At 37.0% G+C, this 19,086-nt stretch overlaps 2 protein-coding genes across 2 annotated transcripts; both read left to right on the top strand.

The window, feature by feature from the left end:
* Window positions 1-1,330: 1,330 nt before the first annotated feature.
* On the top strand, window positions 1,331-4,491 carry LOC103961137 (perakine reductase). The gene is given in 8 exon segments (XM_048584354.1): window positions 1,331-2,027; window positions 2,530-2,703; window positions 2,879-3,082; window positions 3,213-3,385; window positions 3,583-3,679; window positions 3,787-3,940; window positions 4,101-4,324; window positions 4,327-4,491. Coding segments are annotated over 8 exon segments (1,143 nt in total). The 5' UTR covers window positions 1,331-1,967; the 3' UTR covers window positions 4,384-4,491.
* A 2,046-nt stretch (window positions 4,492-6,537) lies between these two features.
* LOC103961140 (early light-induced protein 1, chloroplastic-like) lies at window positions 6,538-7,459 on the top strand. The gene is made up of 2 exons (XM_009373664.3): window positions 6,538-6,788; window positions 6,907-7,459. The coding sequence occupies exons 1-2, from the start codon at window positions 6,651-6,653 to the stop codon at window positions 7,348-7,350; spliced, it is 582 nt and encodes a 193-aa protein (XP_009371939.1). The 5' UTR covers window positions 6,538-6,650; the 3' UTR covers window positions 7,351-7,459.
* The last annotated feature ends 11,627 nt before the right edge of the window (window positions 7,460-19,086 follow it).

Here is a 19,086-nt window from a genome sequence, read left to right on the forward strand (position 1 = left end):
CCCAAAACGTGTACTCAAATTGGTCTACACCAGCTCATTAAATTAAAACCAAGGATTTATAACATGATTTTGATCAAATTCATAAGTCTGACTATAAAAACACAAAGTCATATAATTCCCCTCATTTATATGGACAAGGATCGTCTGCCCTCCACTTTCGGTGCCCTCCCCATGCCCTTTTGCTTGTGTGGTCACGGTTAAGTCATGTTAATATTTTATATTACTATTCGTTTTTGTCTTATATATCTATAAAAAAATAATATAAAATATTGACATGATTTAACTATGACCACACAAAATGAGAGGGTACGAGAAGGACATCGAAAGTGAAGGGCAGACAATCTTTGTCCCATTTATATTCAACATATTGTCAGAGAATGTAACTTTCAGAGTGAAATAAAATATACACTCATCATTGACTAATATTACATCAAAATTTTGATAAATTAATAGAGAAATTACTAAGCGGGTATAATGAAAGCGAATTAGACATGCACTTTTTAGTAATTATTAGTAGTGCTGACAAATACCAACCCAACAGCTTTGCCCAACCCAACTTCGACGAACACTACGACTTGAAGCTTGTCGGAGGAAGACGACGATGAATCTTGTCAGAGGGAGACGACGGTGAATCTTGTGGGAGGAAGACGACGACGAATCTTGTGGGAGGAAGACGATGGCGAAACTTATTGGAGGAAGACGATCGCGAAACTTGTTGGAGGAAGACGATGACCACGCTTAGCAAAGGAAGACGACGGTGACAACAATGGGCAAAGATTCAATGATGGGAAAAGAAGGCATGGAGGGTGGTGGCGGCAATGGCGCCGACAAGGTGGGTGGGTTTTAGTCTCCATTGTCGAGGTTGGGTGATGGGAGGTGGTGGTGGTTGTTGGGTGGGAGGGAAGAGGAAGGGGAGGACGATGTATTTTTCAATTTTGAGGGTTAGGTAGGATGTTTAATTTATTTTCTTAATTTAAAAAAAAAATTCAATATTAGAGTTTGTTGATATTAGACAATTTTAGGCCCACATAATGGTGCATCCCAGGAAAGAAGCCATGAAAAGCTCTAAGAAGTTCAAGAAACCCAGGGTGCAAGTGGGCTTAGAAGAAAATATCCCCGAGTGCTATAACCGACCACCTAAGAGCTAAGCCCGACCAGGATGTGTAAAGAGCTTTTCGACCATCAGGGGCACGTGGGCTGGTTGACAGCTTTATGTCACAAGTCTCCAGGAACAGGCTTACTCAGATGTCAATCATGCCATGTGGTAGCTCCCAGTTAGTGGCACATAGCTAGGATGGGATGTAAAGGTAGTTGAAATGGCACTCGGAGAGGCACAGTTAGATAACCAAGCCCAAGTGTCCCGCTCGCCCTACATCATTCTGACATAACACGCTATTTCAATTGAACACATGTCACGTCACCGCCAAATATCTGGTTGATAGATAGAAAAGTGTTAGAATGCTAGTGTACATAAATGGGGCATTAAATGCCAATTGGGGGAAGATCCAAGTCTCATGGGTTCATTAAGCACCTATATAAAGGGGTGAGAACCTCTTGTATTGGGGCCAGACAACTGAAGAGAGGGAAATAATTTATGTATTAGCCGAGCACTATTTTAAGTTTTATAATCAATAGAATCGGAGCAACAGATATTTCAATTTTAAAGGGTGAACTATTTGCCCATAGCTCAAGCCCACGGTTTAATACTTTAATCTGTTAACCTGTAGACAAATTAATGGTGAAGAAGAATCCGATCAAGAATAGTTGTGTGAGTTCTGTGGCTTTTATCCGCAAAAATCTTATGAAGTCATTGTGTCCGGTGTCTGGTGTCTACACTGCAGAGGGTGCCTTTGAGTTGGTGAGAAGTAGACATGTCACCTGAATTCATGTAAAGCTGCAAAGGGTTCCTCTGGTTACATACAACCAAGCCAGTTTTTCATTTCACAAGTATTTCTGATTTGTTGAAGATGGAAGAAAAGTCCCAGATTCAAATCCCTTTAGTTAAACTGGGCAGTCAAGGATTGGAGGTAAGCACGTTTTCATCTCACTTCAATTCCTAACAAGTCAACTATATTATGCTCATCAACTTCGAACCGACTAATTAAGAGCAGATTTCTCAACTCTTTATTTACCTTCAAGTTTGAATCAGACTTTTGTACGCTGATTGATTTATATATGTTCAACTCGGAAACAAAAAAGTGAAATTTTCGGTCTTAAAATATGAGGGAGTAGCTCTTCTCTGATTTATTCCTCTGAATCATACAGCTACTTATTAGTAGATTACTCTCACTGGGGAGAATACCTGATTAAAACAATCAAACTCTAAGAGTTGAGAAATCAGTTTGGTTCGTATATACTTTTTTTGCTTTTTTCGTTTTTTTTTTTTTTCGTTTACTGGGTTTAGTATATATACTTGGTTGGAAGTTGGTATTTTCTTCATGTGGGAGTATATAAATTGGTGATTATTTAACAAGAAACTTGCTGTTAAATTAATTTCTGTCATGGTTTTTACTTTCATCCGCATCGCAGGTTTCTAGACTGGGTTATGGATGTGGGGAACTATCTGGAATATACAGTGGCGATAAAGTACCTCTCACTCATGGATGTGCAATCATTAAGGTAGCATTCAATAGGGGGATCACCTTCTTCGATACTTCAGATTCATACGGTCTTAACCATCACAATGAATTATTGCTTGGAGAGGTAAATGTTGTTTTTTTCTCTGAAATCCAATCAAGATGAGATTAGATCAGTTTCTTGCACTAAGTAATTGTTGAGTACGCAGTGCAATGTAATTAAAGAGGAAAACGAAAGTAACACAACATAATGTTTGATACGGCATTCTTACAGAATTAATTTAATCTTCTTGTATTTACAGGCTTTGAAACAGCTTCCTAGAGAGAGAGTTCAATTGGCTACAAAGTTTGGCGTTGTCATGTCGGGCGACTATCAATTTCAAATGAATGGAACCCCAGAGTATGTAAGAGAAAGCTGTGAAGCTAGTCTTAAGCGGCTGGATGTCAGCTACATCGATCTGTACTATCAGCACCGTGTTGATATTTCAGTGCCAATTGAGGATACGGTAAGCATTGACAGACTTTCGGCCTTCCATATATCATCCTTTCTGTCCATTGTTTCCAAGTGCAAGTATATTACCTCTATATCTTGATGGCTAATGGCTAATCTGTATTGAATTACCTTGCATGAGGAAGATGGGGGAGCTTAAGAAGCTGCTAAATGAAGGAAAGATAAGATACATTGGTCTATCGGAAGCTAGTGCCGACACAATAACTAGAGCTCATGCTGTTCATCCCATCACTGCTGTGCAAATGGAGCACTCTCTGTGAAGTCGTGAAACTGAAAATGATATCATTCCCCTTTGCCGGTTTGTTACCTTTACCTATCTGAGTTTTACAATGTCAAGTTCACAAGTTTATTTTCCTAGCTGGGTGAAGATTGCTGTTTTCAGAAACATGGAGTTAATGGATTTGGTTGATTCCCAGATCAAATAATGTAATATTAATTCAAAATCTGAGTGGGGAAAATAATATTCATCAGTATTTCACCTAATTGTACTTACAGGAAGCTTGGAATCGGGATAGTATCATACAGTCCACTTGGTCGTGGATTTTTTGGTGGGAAGGCAATGTTAGAGAGCTTGCCTGAAGAGAGTTTGCTGATATGTTACTTCACTTATATATAAGTATATAGACATAGGTTTGGGTGGCTTATTTCGTTAGAGCAATCACTTAATTCCGAACTCACATTGTTGCGGTCGTGTCTAAGTATACGCATACTAGGTTCAATGGCAAGAATTTGGAAAAGAACAAACTTCTGTATAGCAAATTTGCCAGCCTTGCTACAAAGTATGCCTGTACTGCTCCTCAATTAGCTCTGGCGTGGCTTCTCCATCAGGACAATTATATTATTCCGATCCCTGGTATATTTATATCTTAATTAATTCTCTTTCTCTTAAACATAAAGCTGTTCTCTTACTCCTTTGTTATTGAACATAGATTTTAAATACAATTTAACGTTTGAAGTTGTTAATCAACGCAATTAATGAATACTTATGTTCCATATATTTTGATTATATGCAGCGACAACTCAAGTTAAGAACCTTGATATCAACATTGGATCGATGGATGTGAAGCTTACAGAAGAGGACTTGAAAGAAATTGCTGATGCTGTGCCCGTTGATGAAGTTGGTGGTGATCGAGAATTCGAATTTCTTGCGAAATATGCCTGGAACTATGCAAATACCCCATCAAAGCAATCAATATTATCTGTGCCAAAAATAAAAATAAATTATCAAGTTTTGAGTACAGACATTTGATCTTTCTGGTTTGCATAGTTGCCCTTGCACCAGTGAAGATGGACTGATGGAGATCCCTCCATCTCGTTTCTTTCTAATATTGTTTGCTTTTGTTTTTGGTAAACCTTACATGTCTGCTGCTTTATCTTCTTCAAGTAAATAACTTTTAACTCTGAGTGTATGATCTATTTATCAATTGGTCATTGTTTGCTAGTTTTGTCGGCATGCCTAGCAATGATGTTAGCACTTCCCTCAGTACGCCAATTTCCTTGTCGTTAGGTTTCTCATTAGGTGTGGACTCGGAAAACTAAAAACCGAAAAAAAATCGAGCCTAATACTGAATCGATAAAAACTGAAACGAAACTAAAGAATTGAACCAAACTGACAACTATTGATTCTGTTTCGGGTTTGATGACTCAAAAACAAAATCAAACTGAACCTGATGTTTATAAAAAAAAAAAAAAAAAAAAAACGTAATTATGTTGCAAGGTCTGAAAACCTTCAATGTAAAAAAAAAAAAAAAAAAAAGCTTAATTATCTTGCAAAAAGCCCTATATAGAAAACCCTAGCTAGCAATTATAAATACGGGTACGTTAATACTTGAGTCTCCCTAGGGTTTGCTGTTGTTGGCTTTGGCTTTGAGCATTGTTTACTAAGAAACAACGATGTTAACTCTCAAGCTCTCTAGCTCACTAGCTCCGGCATCCTCGCTGTGAGCTCTTTTGCTTCGGTAACCCATTGTGAGCCTTTTTGCATCCTTTTTGGATTCTGTCTCCAACGTCTTGGTGGTGAAAGCTACGCCCTTTTCGGCTAAGTTAGTGGGTCAGCTCATTGATGAGAGTGAACGCGAATTTTTTGTTTTATATATGTAATTCATTGAATCCAATGATTGATATTTAATATGATCAAATCTAACGTAAAAAAAAAAAAAAAAGCCAATGTGCCAAATTTAAATTCAACTGCTAAAATAATTAAAAAATTATTTAAATCAAAATTCACCAAAAAACTTTGTAAATACGTATATATTTGTTCAAACATCCATACAAATTGCACATTTTCCCTACAATTCTTCCAATTTTTCCTTCTACCATCTTTCAAAACCATTTCTTTCCATTTCCAATTTCTCCAAGATGTTAAAAGATCATATTAGAGGTTGGTTTAATGATTTTTCAATATTTATCAGAATCTAAATATTTTTAGGTTAAAATATTCAAAAATTAAATTAGGATAGTCTACATAATATTTTTTTTTAAGGTTACTTTGAAAAAAAAAAAAGCTTAAATTCATGCTTTAATAATCGCAGGCTAAAAATTTATTGGGGCAGAAAAGCTGTTTTTGGTTAAAAATTTTAGGTTTTAACCTAAGAGTTGGAAATAGTCTTATAATCTTTTACACTACGTTTGGATGAAGAAATTTAATTTGGATGAAGAAATTTAAGATTATTAAGAAATTTTAAAATGACGAAAATTGAAATGACGAGATTTTATTTTCTAAAATTTGTGAATTTTCTTATTTGGTTAACTTAAAAGAACAATAAAATTGAATACGGAATTTGTTATTTTTAAACTCTCAATCATAAAAATTGGAAAATGACACCAATTCACATGGAATTTAAACTTGGGATACGAAGGTTCCAAATTCCAAGTTTTTTTTTTTCACACGGAAATTCTAAATTTCTATGCGTTTGAATCCAAACAAGGAAATTGATGCATTTCAATTTATAAATTCTGACTTTTATCTAAATTTCAAATTTATTTTTCTCATCTAAATATAATATTATAGTCTCATGAAAAAAAATTTACATTTAACTTTTAAAAACTAAAATTTGGTAGTTTTATAACTTATCTTGGGGATGCTCTACATTGGCCCATTGCTCAAAAGATCAAAGAAAATGCATGCCAAAAATAAGATGAAAAAAAAAAAGAAGTGAAAACCTCGAACAAATGTGACCTCAGAAATGTCTGACTGCTACATAGTGGTGTCTGCAGACGCCACGTCTCTCTCTCCACCATGTGTGGACAACAAAATCACGTGGCCAGTTATTAGTGGTAAAGGCAAATGGAGTGACGTGGCCCCATATATCCACCGTTCATGAGCAAAATCACGTGGCCAGTTATTAGGGGTAAAGGCAAATGGAGTGACGTGGCCCCATATATCCACCGTTCATGAGCTTCCCCTACTCGGGCCATTGCATTGCACTATAAAACGCCACTCAAGGCATTCAAGATTAATACACAAGAACTAAAGATCAACCACTTCAAACTAAGCCGTCAAAGTTTCCTATCTCCTCTTTGTTTATCTTTAATTTGGGATTACTGCAATAGCATCACATACAATGGCAGCATCACCTTCCATGCAATCGCTTCTAGCTAGCTCGGTAGTTTATGGAGCTGGAAAGAGCAGATCAGTGAGAGTTAGCCACCTTGTTCCTGCTAATAGGTTCCGTCGCATGGTTGTCCGCTCCACGGCCGAGGTAACTACGTCTTTGCATGTCTAGTTTGGTCATTTGATTAACATCATAATCATATATATTGTACAAAATATCCTAGTTAACCATGTACTTAATTTGATTAATCTTCTTTCATTTGCAGAATGGTCAGGAGGAGCGACCATCTTCTTCAATACCAGAGGCATCCAAAATCCCACCACCGCCTCCTACACCTACTCCTTTTCCTCCTCGTCCAAAGAAGGCCAGCACTAAGTTCTCAGATGTGTTTGCATTCAGTGGGCCAGCCCCGGAGAGAATCAACGGCAGACTTGCAATGGTAGGGTTTGTTTCAGCTTTGGCAGTGGAGCTATCCAAGGGCCAGGATGTGTTTTCTCAGATCTCCGACGGTGGAGTTTCGTTATTCCTTGGAACTAGTATTTTGCTCTCAGTGGCATCTGCGATTCCTCTATTCAAAGGAGTCAGCGTGGAGTCCAAATCAAATGGGCTCATGACGTCTGATGCCGAGCTCTGGAACGGAAGGTTGGCCATGTTAGGTTTGGTTGCTTTGGCCTTCACTGAGTATGTGAAGGGAGGGACTCTTGTTTGATTAGGTCCTAATTCGTACGGGTGTTTTGTAGCTTTAATTATTCCTTGGAAAAGTTTCCACATGTAATTAGGGTTTACCAGTTTTTATAAGAAATTCGGGATGTCGTCAAAACTCTAAATAAGGATCAAACTATTCGTAGTTCGTTAAGCCATTCGTAGTTTGTCATTCGTCAAACTCTACTCTTTTGGTAAAATACTTCTAGTAGAAAACATAGGGTACTACACTACACATCAACCATAAGCTAAACACAAGTATCATCTTGTCATGCAAGCATGTATGCTATTCCCACACATATGCTTTCCAATTCATCTTTCATATAAATCACTATGTTTCACATAATACCGCAATTCATAGTATGCAACATCTCCAAAAAAAAAAAAATCACATTGTTTTCCTCTAGCCACAATGGTCTAATCATAATGACAACAATTACAACCAACATTATTCCATAATCACATCAATTAATAACACATCATATACCAACATGCAGGGTTAAAGCGATACAGTTCAGTCGAAACTTACATCTCTAAAGTTGATATCAAATCAAAGGAACCAATAAGTCAAACGCTGCGATTTTGGACCACTCAACGAAATCCATCAACATCGGGTTCCAGACCACTTAACGGAACCAAGACACCAAAAGGGATTCTAGACCACTCAACGGAATCAAGACGCCAATGGGGATTTCGGACCTCTCAACAAAATCCAAACCATGATACGATTCCGGACCATCATTCAACGAAATTCAAGTAGATACGATTCCGGATCATCACTCAACAGAATCGTGGAGTAGAAGGGATTCCGTACCATCACTCAATGGAACTGAGTGGAAGGCCAAGGGACATATCAATGGCTCGAAGGAACAAAACATGAACCAAGTGCTCAATTTACAAAGGCTCAACGAAATGAAACATGGCATTAGTACTAAATTGAGAACGGGTCAACAAAGCGAGAAGTGAAACAATATCAAAGCAACAAATCCTCATCACAATGGGTTAACGGTCCACTACTAGCTCTCACATTTCACAAGCAATTCAATATGCATTTCAAATCACATGTCACAAACATTTCCAATACACAAGTCAAATCACATTTTCAATAGAAAACACATTTATAAAACCAAGTCATATCTACAAAGGATACTAAATATGGAAACAGGGTAATAACTATACCATATATATTAGTCACTCATATTCCATCACATTAGGCTAAACATACAAATCAACCACATTCCACAACAAGTTCAATACATAAGTCAAATCACATAAAATAAACAAGCATATCACAATGTAATGTCATCAATACGTAAATCGAGGAAGGCACGTCATCATGCTGAGCCTAATAAGCTCCATGGAGTCTCAACAACATTCTAAGATCAACAACACGCTAGAAGAACTCGGACTAGTTGATTAAAAGCCAACCGTCAATTAAGGTCGAGAGTAGGGTCCACAACCCTAGAAATCTAAACAGGAAGATCCACCTATTAGCTTTCTAATCCGTAACTTCCCAAAGTCCACATAATTATTCTAGAACAACATACTAAAATTTCTTTATGATCTAACAGTTGGATCTCCGCCCATCGCAAATTCAAGTGACGGCCAACGTTTGATTTTACAAATTTAGAAATCCAATTCGGGAAGATCCGTACGTAGGATTCCTGATCCGTAAGTTCCTATTGTCCTCAAATATTATGTACTATTATGTATTAAAGTTTGATGCCGATCCAACGGACAGATTTCCAATTTCATCCAAACCCACCAGAAACCCTAGAAATGGGTGGCTTCAATCCGCCGTCACTTGGGCTCCGCCGCCCCTAAAGTTGTTTGGGCTTTGTTCCTAGGTCCAAGGGAATTAGATTAAGGGTGGTGGTGGGTGGTGAAACTCGCCGGAACGGCGGGATAGCCATCGAACCCTCCCGCGAACCCGGTGTCCTCCTTCACGAATTTTGGACCAAAAACCCTTCGATCTTGGACGATGATGGTAGATGGAAGGTCGTGGAAGAGGTTGCAGGTGATGGATGGGTGAAAATCGCCTGAAAAACGGCTGAGAACCGCCGGAAAACACTCTGGTTCGAAACTGGGTCGCTGCATGTGGATGGGTCGACGGGAAGGGAGGTCATTTCTCTCCCTTTCCTGATTGGTCCCTTCCTTCCCCGCCCCCTCCTCCTCCTTTAATTTTTTATTGGTTCCAAAAAACAAAAAAAAAAAAAAAAAAAGGTCTGATTGGCCATCTTTCCCACAAGGTGGGAGTTTAATTAAATTATTATAATATCTATACTAATTAATAAAACATTTACTGTCAATCAAAACCTATGAAATTACCAGTTTAACATTCTAATTAAAAAAGAACATGATTAAGAAATATGGGGCATAAATGTAATTTCATACAACCAAATTTTGCTGTTTTTTTTTTTCAAAACCTCACCTATATATTATCCTAATATATCTCTAATTATAAAAAAAATAAAAAAAATAAAATTTCCGACTCTCATATTCTCTATCACTCTCTTCCTTTCTCCTTTTATTTCAAAAACAAAAATAAAAAAATTTCTCACGCACTTTGTGTGTGCCCATATGCTAGTAAAATTTAATAAAATGACTTCAAATATCCGTAACTATACCGTTCAAACCCGAATTCGCAAACGGTTTTCGCCTATCCGTTCGTGGTTTCGAGATCAATTTGAAAACGTTACTTGTGACCTCAAAAGGTCCACAAATTTTAAATAATTAATTTCCAAACTTCAAACTTCGTAACTAGTGTAATTAAAATCTAAATTAAAATAAATTAATATAAATTCTCCAAAAATAGTATAAAATCTCAATAATACAAATACGTAGATTATAACAGTAAAATCTAGGAATGAGATTTCACATGTTTCCTATGAGTTTTAATATGACTTCTTGACAATTAATAGTGCCTTAAAAAGTCCTGCTATTATATTTGGTTGGTAAGAAAAAATGTAAATACAAAACCACCAAAGTCCGAAACCCAAGCAGCAAGGGACTAACAAGATTGACCCAAAGGAGCAAGGGCATCGGCAATCATCATCTTTCAAGACGCGTTTGTATCAAAGAATCGTCAATAATATTGTTATTTTTGTGTGACTAACATAAAAATTATTGATCCGCATGACAACAACAAATGGTCATCCAAAGACTACTGCTGGTGTGAGTGTGATATTGACCAAACTCTCAAAGAGACGGCACATGGACATGTACAAAGTACTGGTGTGATGTTAGTCTAATTGCCTTATCTTTGATAAGATTGTCAAAGTAGGTCGTGGATAATTTGAGTAATTGTGACGAGTTTAGTATTGTAGACAAGTTATTTTGACCATCCATGCCAATTAATATTGGGGTGTGCTATCTACACATTTTTTTTTACTTCTCACACACCTTTTTTTACTTCTCACACACCATTTGTTAATTTCTATATGTTGATCTTCTTCAATCCATCCGATCCGAAGGCCAAAAATTAGAAGGGTGTGTGAGAAGTAAAAAGGGATGTGTGGATATCACATCCCTTAATATTTAGTCGGTATAGAAAGATTCCAAGTACTCCAAGTTTTTTTTAGAATCTCTTTCCAAGTATTCCTCCACCTCTTTGACCCTGAGCCTCTATCTCGTAATCGGGTGCATCTTCGTTTCACATGTCTAAACCACCTTAACCGATTTTCTGTCATCTTATCTTCAATTTCGGCTACACCTACTTTACCTATGCCACTTAAATTATAAAATATGAATTTGTTTTCTAGGGAGATAACCATGTTGTTTGTCCTTATCAATTATAACATACAAAATAATATATCATATGACTTGTATTTCGGACACCTGTGAAAAATTTTCAAACAATGGAAGATAAAAGAAAGTTCCTTCTATTAGACCAGTAGATTTTGCGAACAATGGAGAAAATGAGGCCGCCTTAATTATATTCAGAGCCGATCAAATGTACGGAGGCCTAAGATGAAAATAAAATGAGGTCTTCTTGAATAAGATATTTTTTTTCCTTCTTATCAAGAATAAGGTGAATGACTCTAGCAGAGAGTACATACGTTATGTGTGTGAACAATTTCTATTAATAAGTGCATATTTTTTTTAATATTTCATAATTACTGTTTTGTCCTCCTTATGTAAATATTGTGTATCAAAAGTGATGGTAAAATTAGAAAAATAAGTATATGCTTGTCATTTTCTTAAAAAAAAAAAAGGGTAAAAATAGGAAAAATAGGGATATGATTGTCATTTTGTCAAAAGGTACAAAATTACTATCTTGCCCTCATTTTGTCAATAATGTGTATCAAAAGTGAGGACAAAATAGAAAAAAAAAAGAGAAAAGTTGACAATGAGGAATCGCTTAATAATATAGAAGTATAGATAACAAGAATATGAAGAAAACATAAGCGTACTTGAGAATTAATGAGGCCCAAAACGCATATACCATTGCACCCAGCTGCATGTATGGAAAAGACCAGCACAAAGCTGTCCTAGCTATAAAACAATGCAATTATACAAGTGACTGTGAGAGAGTGAGAGTAATCATGTAACATTTTTCTTCCCGACGAAAATGAAGCATAAAGATCCATCCGCTAGTTCAATTGTGTTTGCTATTGCTACATGGTGTCCCCTAGCTGAAAGCTTGAAACGAGTTGTGGCCCCGTACGTGAGACATTCGTCTTTTGCTCAAAATATCAACCAAAAAAAAAAAAAATGGTAAAGACCTAACGTAAAAATTGGGCAAGCAACACTGGATCAAGAGGGCGGGTGTTGTTACATGTGAAATGTCAGTTTCCGTAGGATTATGTACAGAAATATTATCTGTGAAGCCTTTTAATTTGTTTTCCTTTTTATAACGTTTTTGGATTTCATTTTTTATTTAGGAAAACTAATGAAAAGGGTTTAAAAACTTTGAGTTTTAATGATAAGGATAAAATAAAAGGTAAATTGAATAGTACCAGGATTGACTTTTTAGTGTAAAAATGTGGTTTTTCGTTAAAGTGAATAGTACTACGGGATTTTCATTAAAACTTGCTTTTTTTTTTTTTTCGGATGCTGAATGCTACAAATTCCTACTTTTCTCTGCCTCCTTCCCCTCTACTTGCACCAGTTGCGACGGAGAGAGGGAAAGGGAAGAGTGGGGATCTCACCACCATAGATTACGTCATTGGTAAATTTGTAATTTTTGTTACTGTTATTTGTTAATTAAACCCTCCTTTTTTTTTTTTTAAGGTCAGTTAATTAATCAGTTAATAGTGTTGCTGTTAATGATTTAGTTTAGTTAATCAGTTAATAATGCTGCTGCTAATGATTTACTTTTAGTATAACGAAGCTGTTAATGATTTGGTTTTGAGTTTAAATCTGATTAGCGAAAATCGGAGGGTTTAAGGTGGCACTTGCTTTGGATGTGACTGCCAGAGAAATTCAAGCTTCTACTAAGGTAATTATCGATAATTGGATTGTTTAATGCGATCAAACGTGGTAGTCTAAAGTTAAATTTTATGGCTACAAGTTTCTAATTAGAATACTAATGCTGCAATTCATGATGATCAATATGTTCTGACTTAAACAGTTACCGTAAATGTATTGTTACTTTGTGATGAATGAGTTATCTTTTGCATATAAGACTTTTGTTTCTCGATACTAAGTCTAAAATATAGATTTCAAAGAAAAACGTTGATCCAGTATAAGCGAGTTGTGGTTTTGTAGTTTTTATATGTTTCCAAATAAAAGTTAGGATCTACAGAGATTAGAAAGTGAAAAAGGGCAAAGGAAAGCGATGCTGACTCACGAAAGATGGTTCAAGTCTCTGTCCAACAACACCAATACTGTCCCCACTTGGCCACTTGCTCAATCCGTCAAGTGTGGGATTTTAATCCAAAAAGTCTCGGTGATAGTTAGAGTGGAGTAATTCTATTTAAAGGGCTTGTTCTCAAGCCTTCTAGGCGATGTGGGACAGAGGAATTCTAACACTCCCTTGCACGTGAGACCCCATTTTATGGGTCACATGTGAAGTTCCACACATCGGCAAACCACGTGGAGCCAAGCCGGGGCTCACCCGTTCGCGTTGGGCCAGTGGCACGTGGCATCTCTTGGTTTACGTGGAGCTATGTCAGGGCTCACCCATTCGTGCGGGGCCAAAGGGGACCCACCCGTTTACGTGGATGTATGGGCCTGTCTCCTGGCTTTGATACCTTATTAAATTTCAGGTAGACATGTCATAGACCTACACGTGACATCTCTTGGCCTACGTGGAGTCATGTTGGGGCTTACCCATTAACGAGGGGCCAAAGGGGACCCACCCATTCACTTGGATGTACGGGCCCATCTCCTGCTCTGATACCATCTTAAATTTCAGGTAGATGGGTCATGGACCTACTCCAACAATACTGATACTGTCCCCATTTGGCCACCTACTTAATCCATCAGGTGTGGGGTGTTAATACAAAAGGTCTCGGTGATAGTTAGAGTGGGGTAATTCTATTTAAAGGGCTTGTTCTCAAACCTTCTAGCCGATGTAGGATAGAGGAATTCTAACATGTATGCTTAGTCCGTAAGAGAAGAAGAGAAAACGAAAACCACACCAAACAACTCGCTTTCAAAGCTCTTTTTCTTTTTCTCTTTTGACATAAATCTCCCTTTGTTAGATTGCTAGGGGGCTGAACTGTGTGAGGGCCATGTATGTTTTATTACGGTCGTATCTATAGCTTTGGGAACCGGAGAAAAGAAGTGGAACAAACCATTTGCATGGCAGAGGCCGACTTGATTCTTTCTCGAATTTGTAGTGCACAAAAATGGTTTAGTATATATGTGAAGGGGATGAGGGAATGCAGATATGCAAATGTTGTATCAAAGATGATTCCTTTACAGAGTTCGGTGCTTACATTTGTAGTTTTAAAATCAGTGTGGATGTTTCATAACATTGAAGGATCCCCTATTCTAAGAAGTGTTATTGCATTCAATTTCATGATTTGTATAGTGAAATATATCTATGAACTGTCTTTTTTCTTGGTCAAAATATAAGTTTATATTGTACTAATGAATTATTTCGAGTATATATTTGAATGCGGCTGGTGAACTTGGACTGAGTTTGATATGTTGATCACTTGAAGCGAATTGCTTTGTAGCTATGATTTGATTTTCAAGAGATTAATTCACTGTCTTAGGCATCCTAATTTCTAAGAAATCTATTGAGCTAAGTTGTTTTTAGTAGGAAATTATGGTTGCTGGTGTTAGCAATGGATTGAGTCTTTCTATTTGCTATGATTATATATCTAAACAAGCATGACCTTAAATTAGGTGCAAATGACAAATTTTGTTCACAAAAGAAAATGGATAGGTGTATGGTTATTAATCTTTGTTTTTCTTCCATTACGTTATCTGATTTTTTGGTTGTTACTGCTGTGAAATCAAATCCATTTGATGCATTGCGCTTCTAGAAGAAGTGTGACGTTCATGAACTATTTTCGTTCAATTGCTCCTTAAACATAAGAGGGCATACTAGCATAAACTCTTTGTCACAAGGTAGAATAAAACTTATGTAATCGACTCATTTTTCATGTCATGCCATGTTGGTTTGGTGAAGTTTATTTGGACTGTTATGAACCTATAATTATGTTATCCGAATTGCAGCATATAAACTTGGTTGTTTCTTTCTGACGCCATTGAGGCACAAATGTTGTTCTTGCATTAAGTAATTTTCTTTATATTGAAATTTAATAAATTTAATTTTCCTTTCTATCCAAATGTATTAAAGTAATTTTGAGTTGTATGACATGACTGTTCAATTATGGCCTTGGCCGAGGCGCCTTGCAGTTTACTGAACATTTCACCTAGGCCTTAAACTTTCATATTTTTCGTTAGACCATATTAGTTGTGTTGGATTTAAAATATTTCTAAAATCTCTTTTCTTTTGGTGTGGCTTTGGTCATTTAACTAAAATTTCATTAGATTTGGTCCTCGAATTTGAAAGTCTCTGAGTTGCTAATGGATTTACTTTGGAAATTTCATAAATTTGGTTTTGTACTGAAAATTGGAGTTGAGAATATATGGAATATAGTTGTTGGATTGGTGTTTGTACTATAGAAACTTAGATGTGCTTACCCCCTTTTCATTGACATCCACGGATACAATATTTGTTAGAGCTTATGAGACAAGAAGGGATTGTGTGAGAGGTGTAATTGTTGGGGCGGAGGGTACTCCTTACCATGGTCTCTTCTTCTTGGATGTTTGCTTCCCCATTGGCTATCCCGATGTACCACCAGTATGTGATAATTTTGAACGCCTAGAATTGATTTATATTTGTTTACATCTTTGGCCTAACCGGGAACTCCGTTATACAGAATGTCTACTACCACTCTGGTGGCCTTCGATTTAATCCAAATTTGTACAATTGTGGAAAAGTATGCCTTATGTTCTGGAAAAACCAAATTGCATGTGTATTTGGTGGTTTTCTGCATTTTTTGCATCTTCATTTTCCTTACTTTTGTGGTCTTTGCTTTCATTTTACTGGAGCTACCCTTCTTCTTTCTCATGGTCCCTAAACATGTGCAAGTTTGTATTTTTCTGATGGATTATACTATTGGGAACGTAGTTACTTTTATTTTTATATTTGTTTGTTGGGTTTGTTGTTTTTCGAAAATTATTTAAACTCTGTAATCTGTATATAGAGTGTTAAATGAGTATATTATTAATGGGTTGAATTTTGTTTTCGAAAGGACTATTACATGTTTTGTGTCAATTTGGCTGTGATAGTAAGATTACTTCATGAAACAGTGTAATTGTTGTGGCATGTTAATGTCGAATCTTTTCTTAATTTAATTTCGGAGAAATGTGTTTAACTGTTATTAACTAAATTGCAAAAGATAAAGTTGGTACAAGGAAGAGGAAAATGATAGAGAGAAAACCAAAGAGATTGTATTGATTGAATAAGAAAATGTATACAAATGAACTTAATGAAATACTAGCTATACAATCCCTTATATAGCCATATATCCCAATTACAATAATACCCTTCTAACAATACTAACATTTATGTTATTACTCCCCCCTCAAACTGAACTTGGGACCAAGTGAAGTTTGAAGTAGCTAGAGCGCTGAAACTGATCTGGAACTGCTAGACCAAGATGTCTGCAATGTTTCAAGAACATTGGATTGTGCAATCCTTTGGTAAATACATCTGCAATTATTGTTATGAAGCTAAACACTGCATAAAACCCCAAACCCCTGTCTTATGCTGTTTGGAGCAGTGTATGATAGTCTGGAGTTGTTGACATTAATGAGCGGGAAATAATGCTTCACTAAACATGCTTTCCTGGCCGAAGTCTGCAGTTTGACCCTCATTTCCACTAGATGCTTCATCTGAGGTGCTGGCAAAAGAAAATCATTACGCGAATCCACAAATACCATAGTCAATTACTCTCATCCAGGAATGCAATTACTCCACCAATACACCATCATTCTGTAATTTCAAAGGATGTGGAACATTCTGTGGAATAATCAATTACTCTTCACCAGGAATTTCAAAGAGCTCAATTGATCAACCCATGAGGCTTGCTGAAATTTATGTTGCTGTTGAAAATGCTTTGCCTAATACAGTTTCTAATCCTAATCTGTTGAAGTCTTTGTCATCTACAGAGGAGTCGGAGCAAAACAAAAAAAAATATCGTGAACTAACTGAAGCTTTACAGAGACTGGCACCAAATCAACTAAGGAGAATGACACTCCCAAGAAACCAAATCTATCAAGGAGAATTACACTCCAAGAATCCAAAACAACCAAGGAGAATGACATTCCTTTTCACTTCACTGACATGAAACTTAACAAAAAATTATATCGATTTCTACCAAGAAAGACTTACATTTTCTTTGACAGTAAAACAAATTTGATATAACAAGAGATTGATACTCCTGTGCACTTCGCAGAATTTACACTTACTTAACCAAGAAGGAATGACACTTTCTTGGGATGAATATACATCATATCACCAGACTACACTTCAGCATATGAAAATCTCAAGATCACAACTATCACAAAAACCCCTGATTTTGCAGAAATCGAAAGCATCACATAAATTGCACTACCCAGAACACAGTAAATCGTCTCAACAATATTATAGACATATGCATGAATTTGAAGAACTGAATCACCTGATCTGCACCAAAAATTGAACCAAAACCAAATCTTTAAGCCTCCACAATCAACAATTCTTCAAGAAACCGACAAGCAAACTAGTTGACGATGACAATCGGCCTTGGAATTCATCAAACAGAAAGAAATTCTCACTGACGCAAATCAACAAATAGGTAGAATGCACAGACCTTTACTCTACTGAAACCCCATAATTCTAGCACCAAGAAACTCCACCAAGAACAAGAAATCATCCACAAGAACCAATCAACTACAAATCATGCGGCAGAAGAATGAAAGATCACCAAGGATCAGACCAACCCTTTTTCGCAGTTGCGATTTCTAGGGTTTCTTACTAGGAGAAATCCGAGCCGTTCGAGGGAGGATCTGAGAACCCAATCAAATGGCATTGCAGAGGCAGGGAGCGATGAATGCTACCATGCTCGACGACATAATCAAGCGGCCCATATTTGTCTGACTAGCCAAGTCGGGGACGCAGGTTCAGCTCTCAGAGTAGAGATCAAGCAGCCCTGTGTTGCTTCCAGGAAAATCTTTCTTCAGCAGCCCAATTTGCTTGAGCTCGAAGCCCCAGTCAAAATTTGTAATGAAACCCATATGAAATCAAAGAAAACCTATGCGAAATCTCAAAGAAGTTTACAGAGAAAGAAAGGAAGAAAGAGCTCTTGCATTACGAATACGAAAATACGCAGAAACGAAAGAAAGTAATGAAGAAAGAAAGAAGAGGAATCGACCACCAAGATCCATGGCGTGAGCCACGTCATGGATTTGTGGTGGGCATGCAATAATCTAGCTGCATTACTGAAAATATTAGAGAAGTTAAACCTCGAAAAATTATTGTGATAAGATTTATGACTTGTTCTTTGTGCTGTGTTTGGAGAGCCACGTCTCTTAAACCACCATGCATGTATGTGGACAAAGACAACAGCAAATGCCCACAAAACTCTCCAAGCTATCAAACAAATGCAAGTAATGACTGCGAGAGAGGAATAGACTTGTTTCACAAAGATATATCACTACAGTAACATTGTGTGTCAATAACACATTAATTTCTTTCTACAAACCCCTCTTTCGGCGAGGGTAGTCATAACTCATGAGCAGTTACAATACAAATGTCGTCCCTCTAGTTGAAACATTTGAACAATGTGACCTCATAAATCACTGCCTAGCACAACGTCCCTCAAACCACCGAGTGTGGACAAGAGAACGCGTGTCACAATGTTGCCAAATATCCACCGCCCATTTGTTTCCCTTTCTTTTGGCCGCTGCACTATAAAACCCTACACAAGGCTCAACTCTGATAACATCGATCAAGAACAAGCATCTTCAACAAAGCACTAGTTTCCTTCTTGAATCTGAATTGCTTGCATTAGTGCTTAACAATTACACTGTATACTGCAAATTATAATGGCAGCATCAGCTTCCATGCAATCGCTTCTAGCTAGCTCGGTAGTTTATGTTGTTCCTTGGAACTAGTATTTTGCTCTCAGTTGCATCTGTGATTCCTCTTTTCAAAGGAGTCAGCGTGGTCTCCAAATCAAATGGGATCATGACATCAGATGCCGAGCTCTGGAACGGAAGGTTGGCCATGTTAGGT

The sequence above is a fragment of a genome, unplaced genomic scaffold, assembly GCF_019419815.1.
Source record: "Pyrus x bretschneideri cultivar Hongxiangsu unplaced genomic scaffold, Pyrus_bretschneideri_v1 Contig21, whole genome shotgun sequence".
NCBI lineage: Eukaryota > Viridiplantae > Streptophyta > Magnoliopsida > Rosales > Rosaceae > Pyrus > Pyrus x bretschneideri.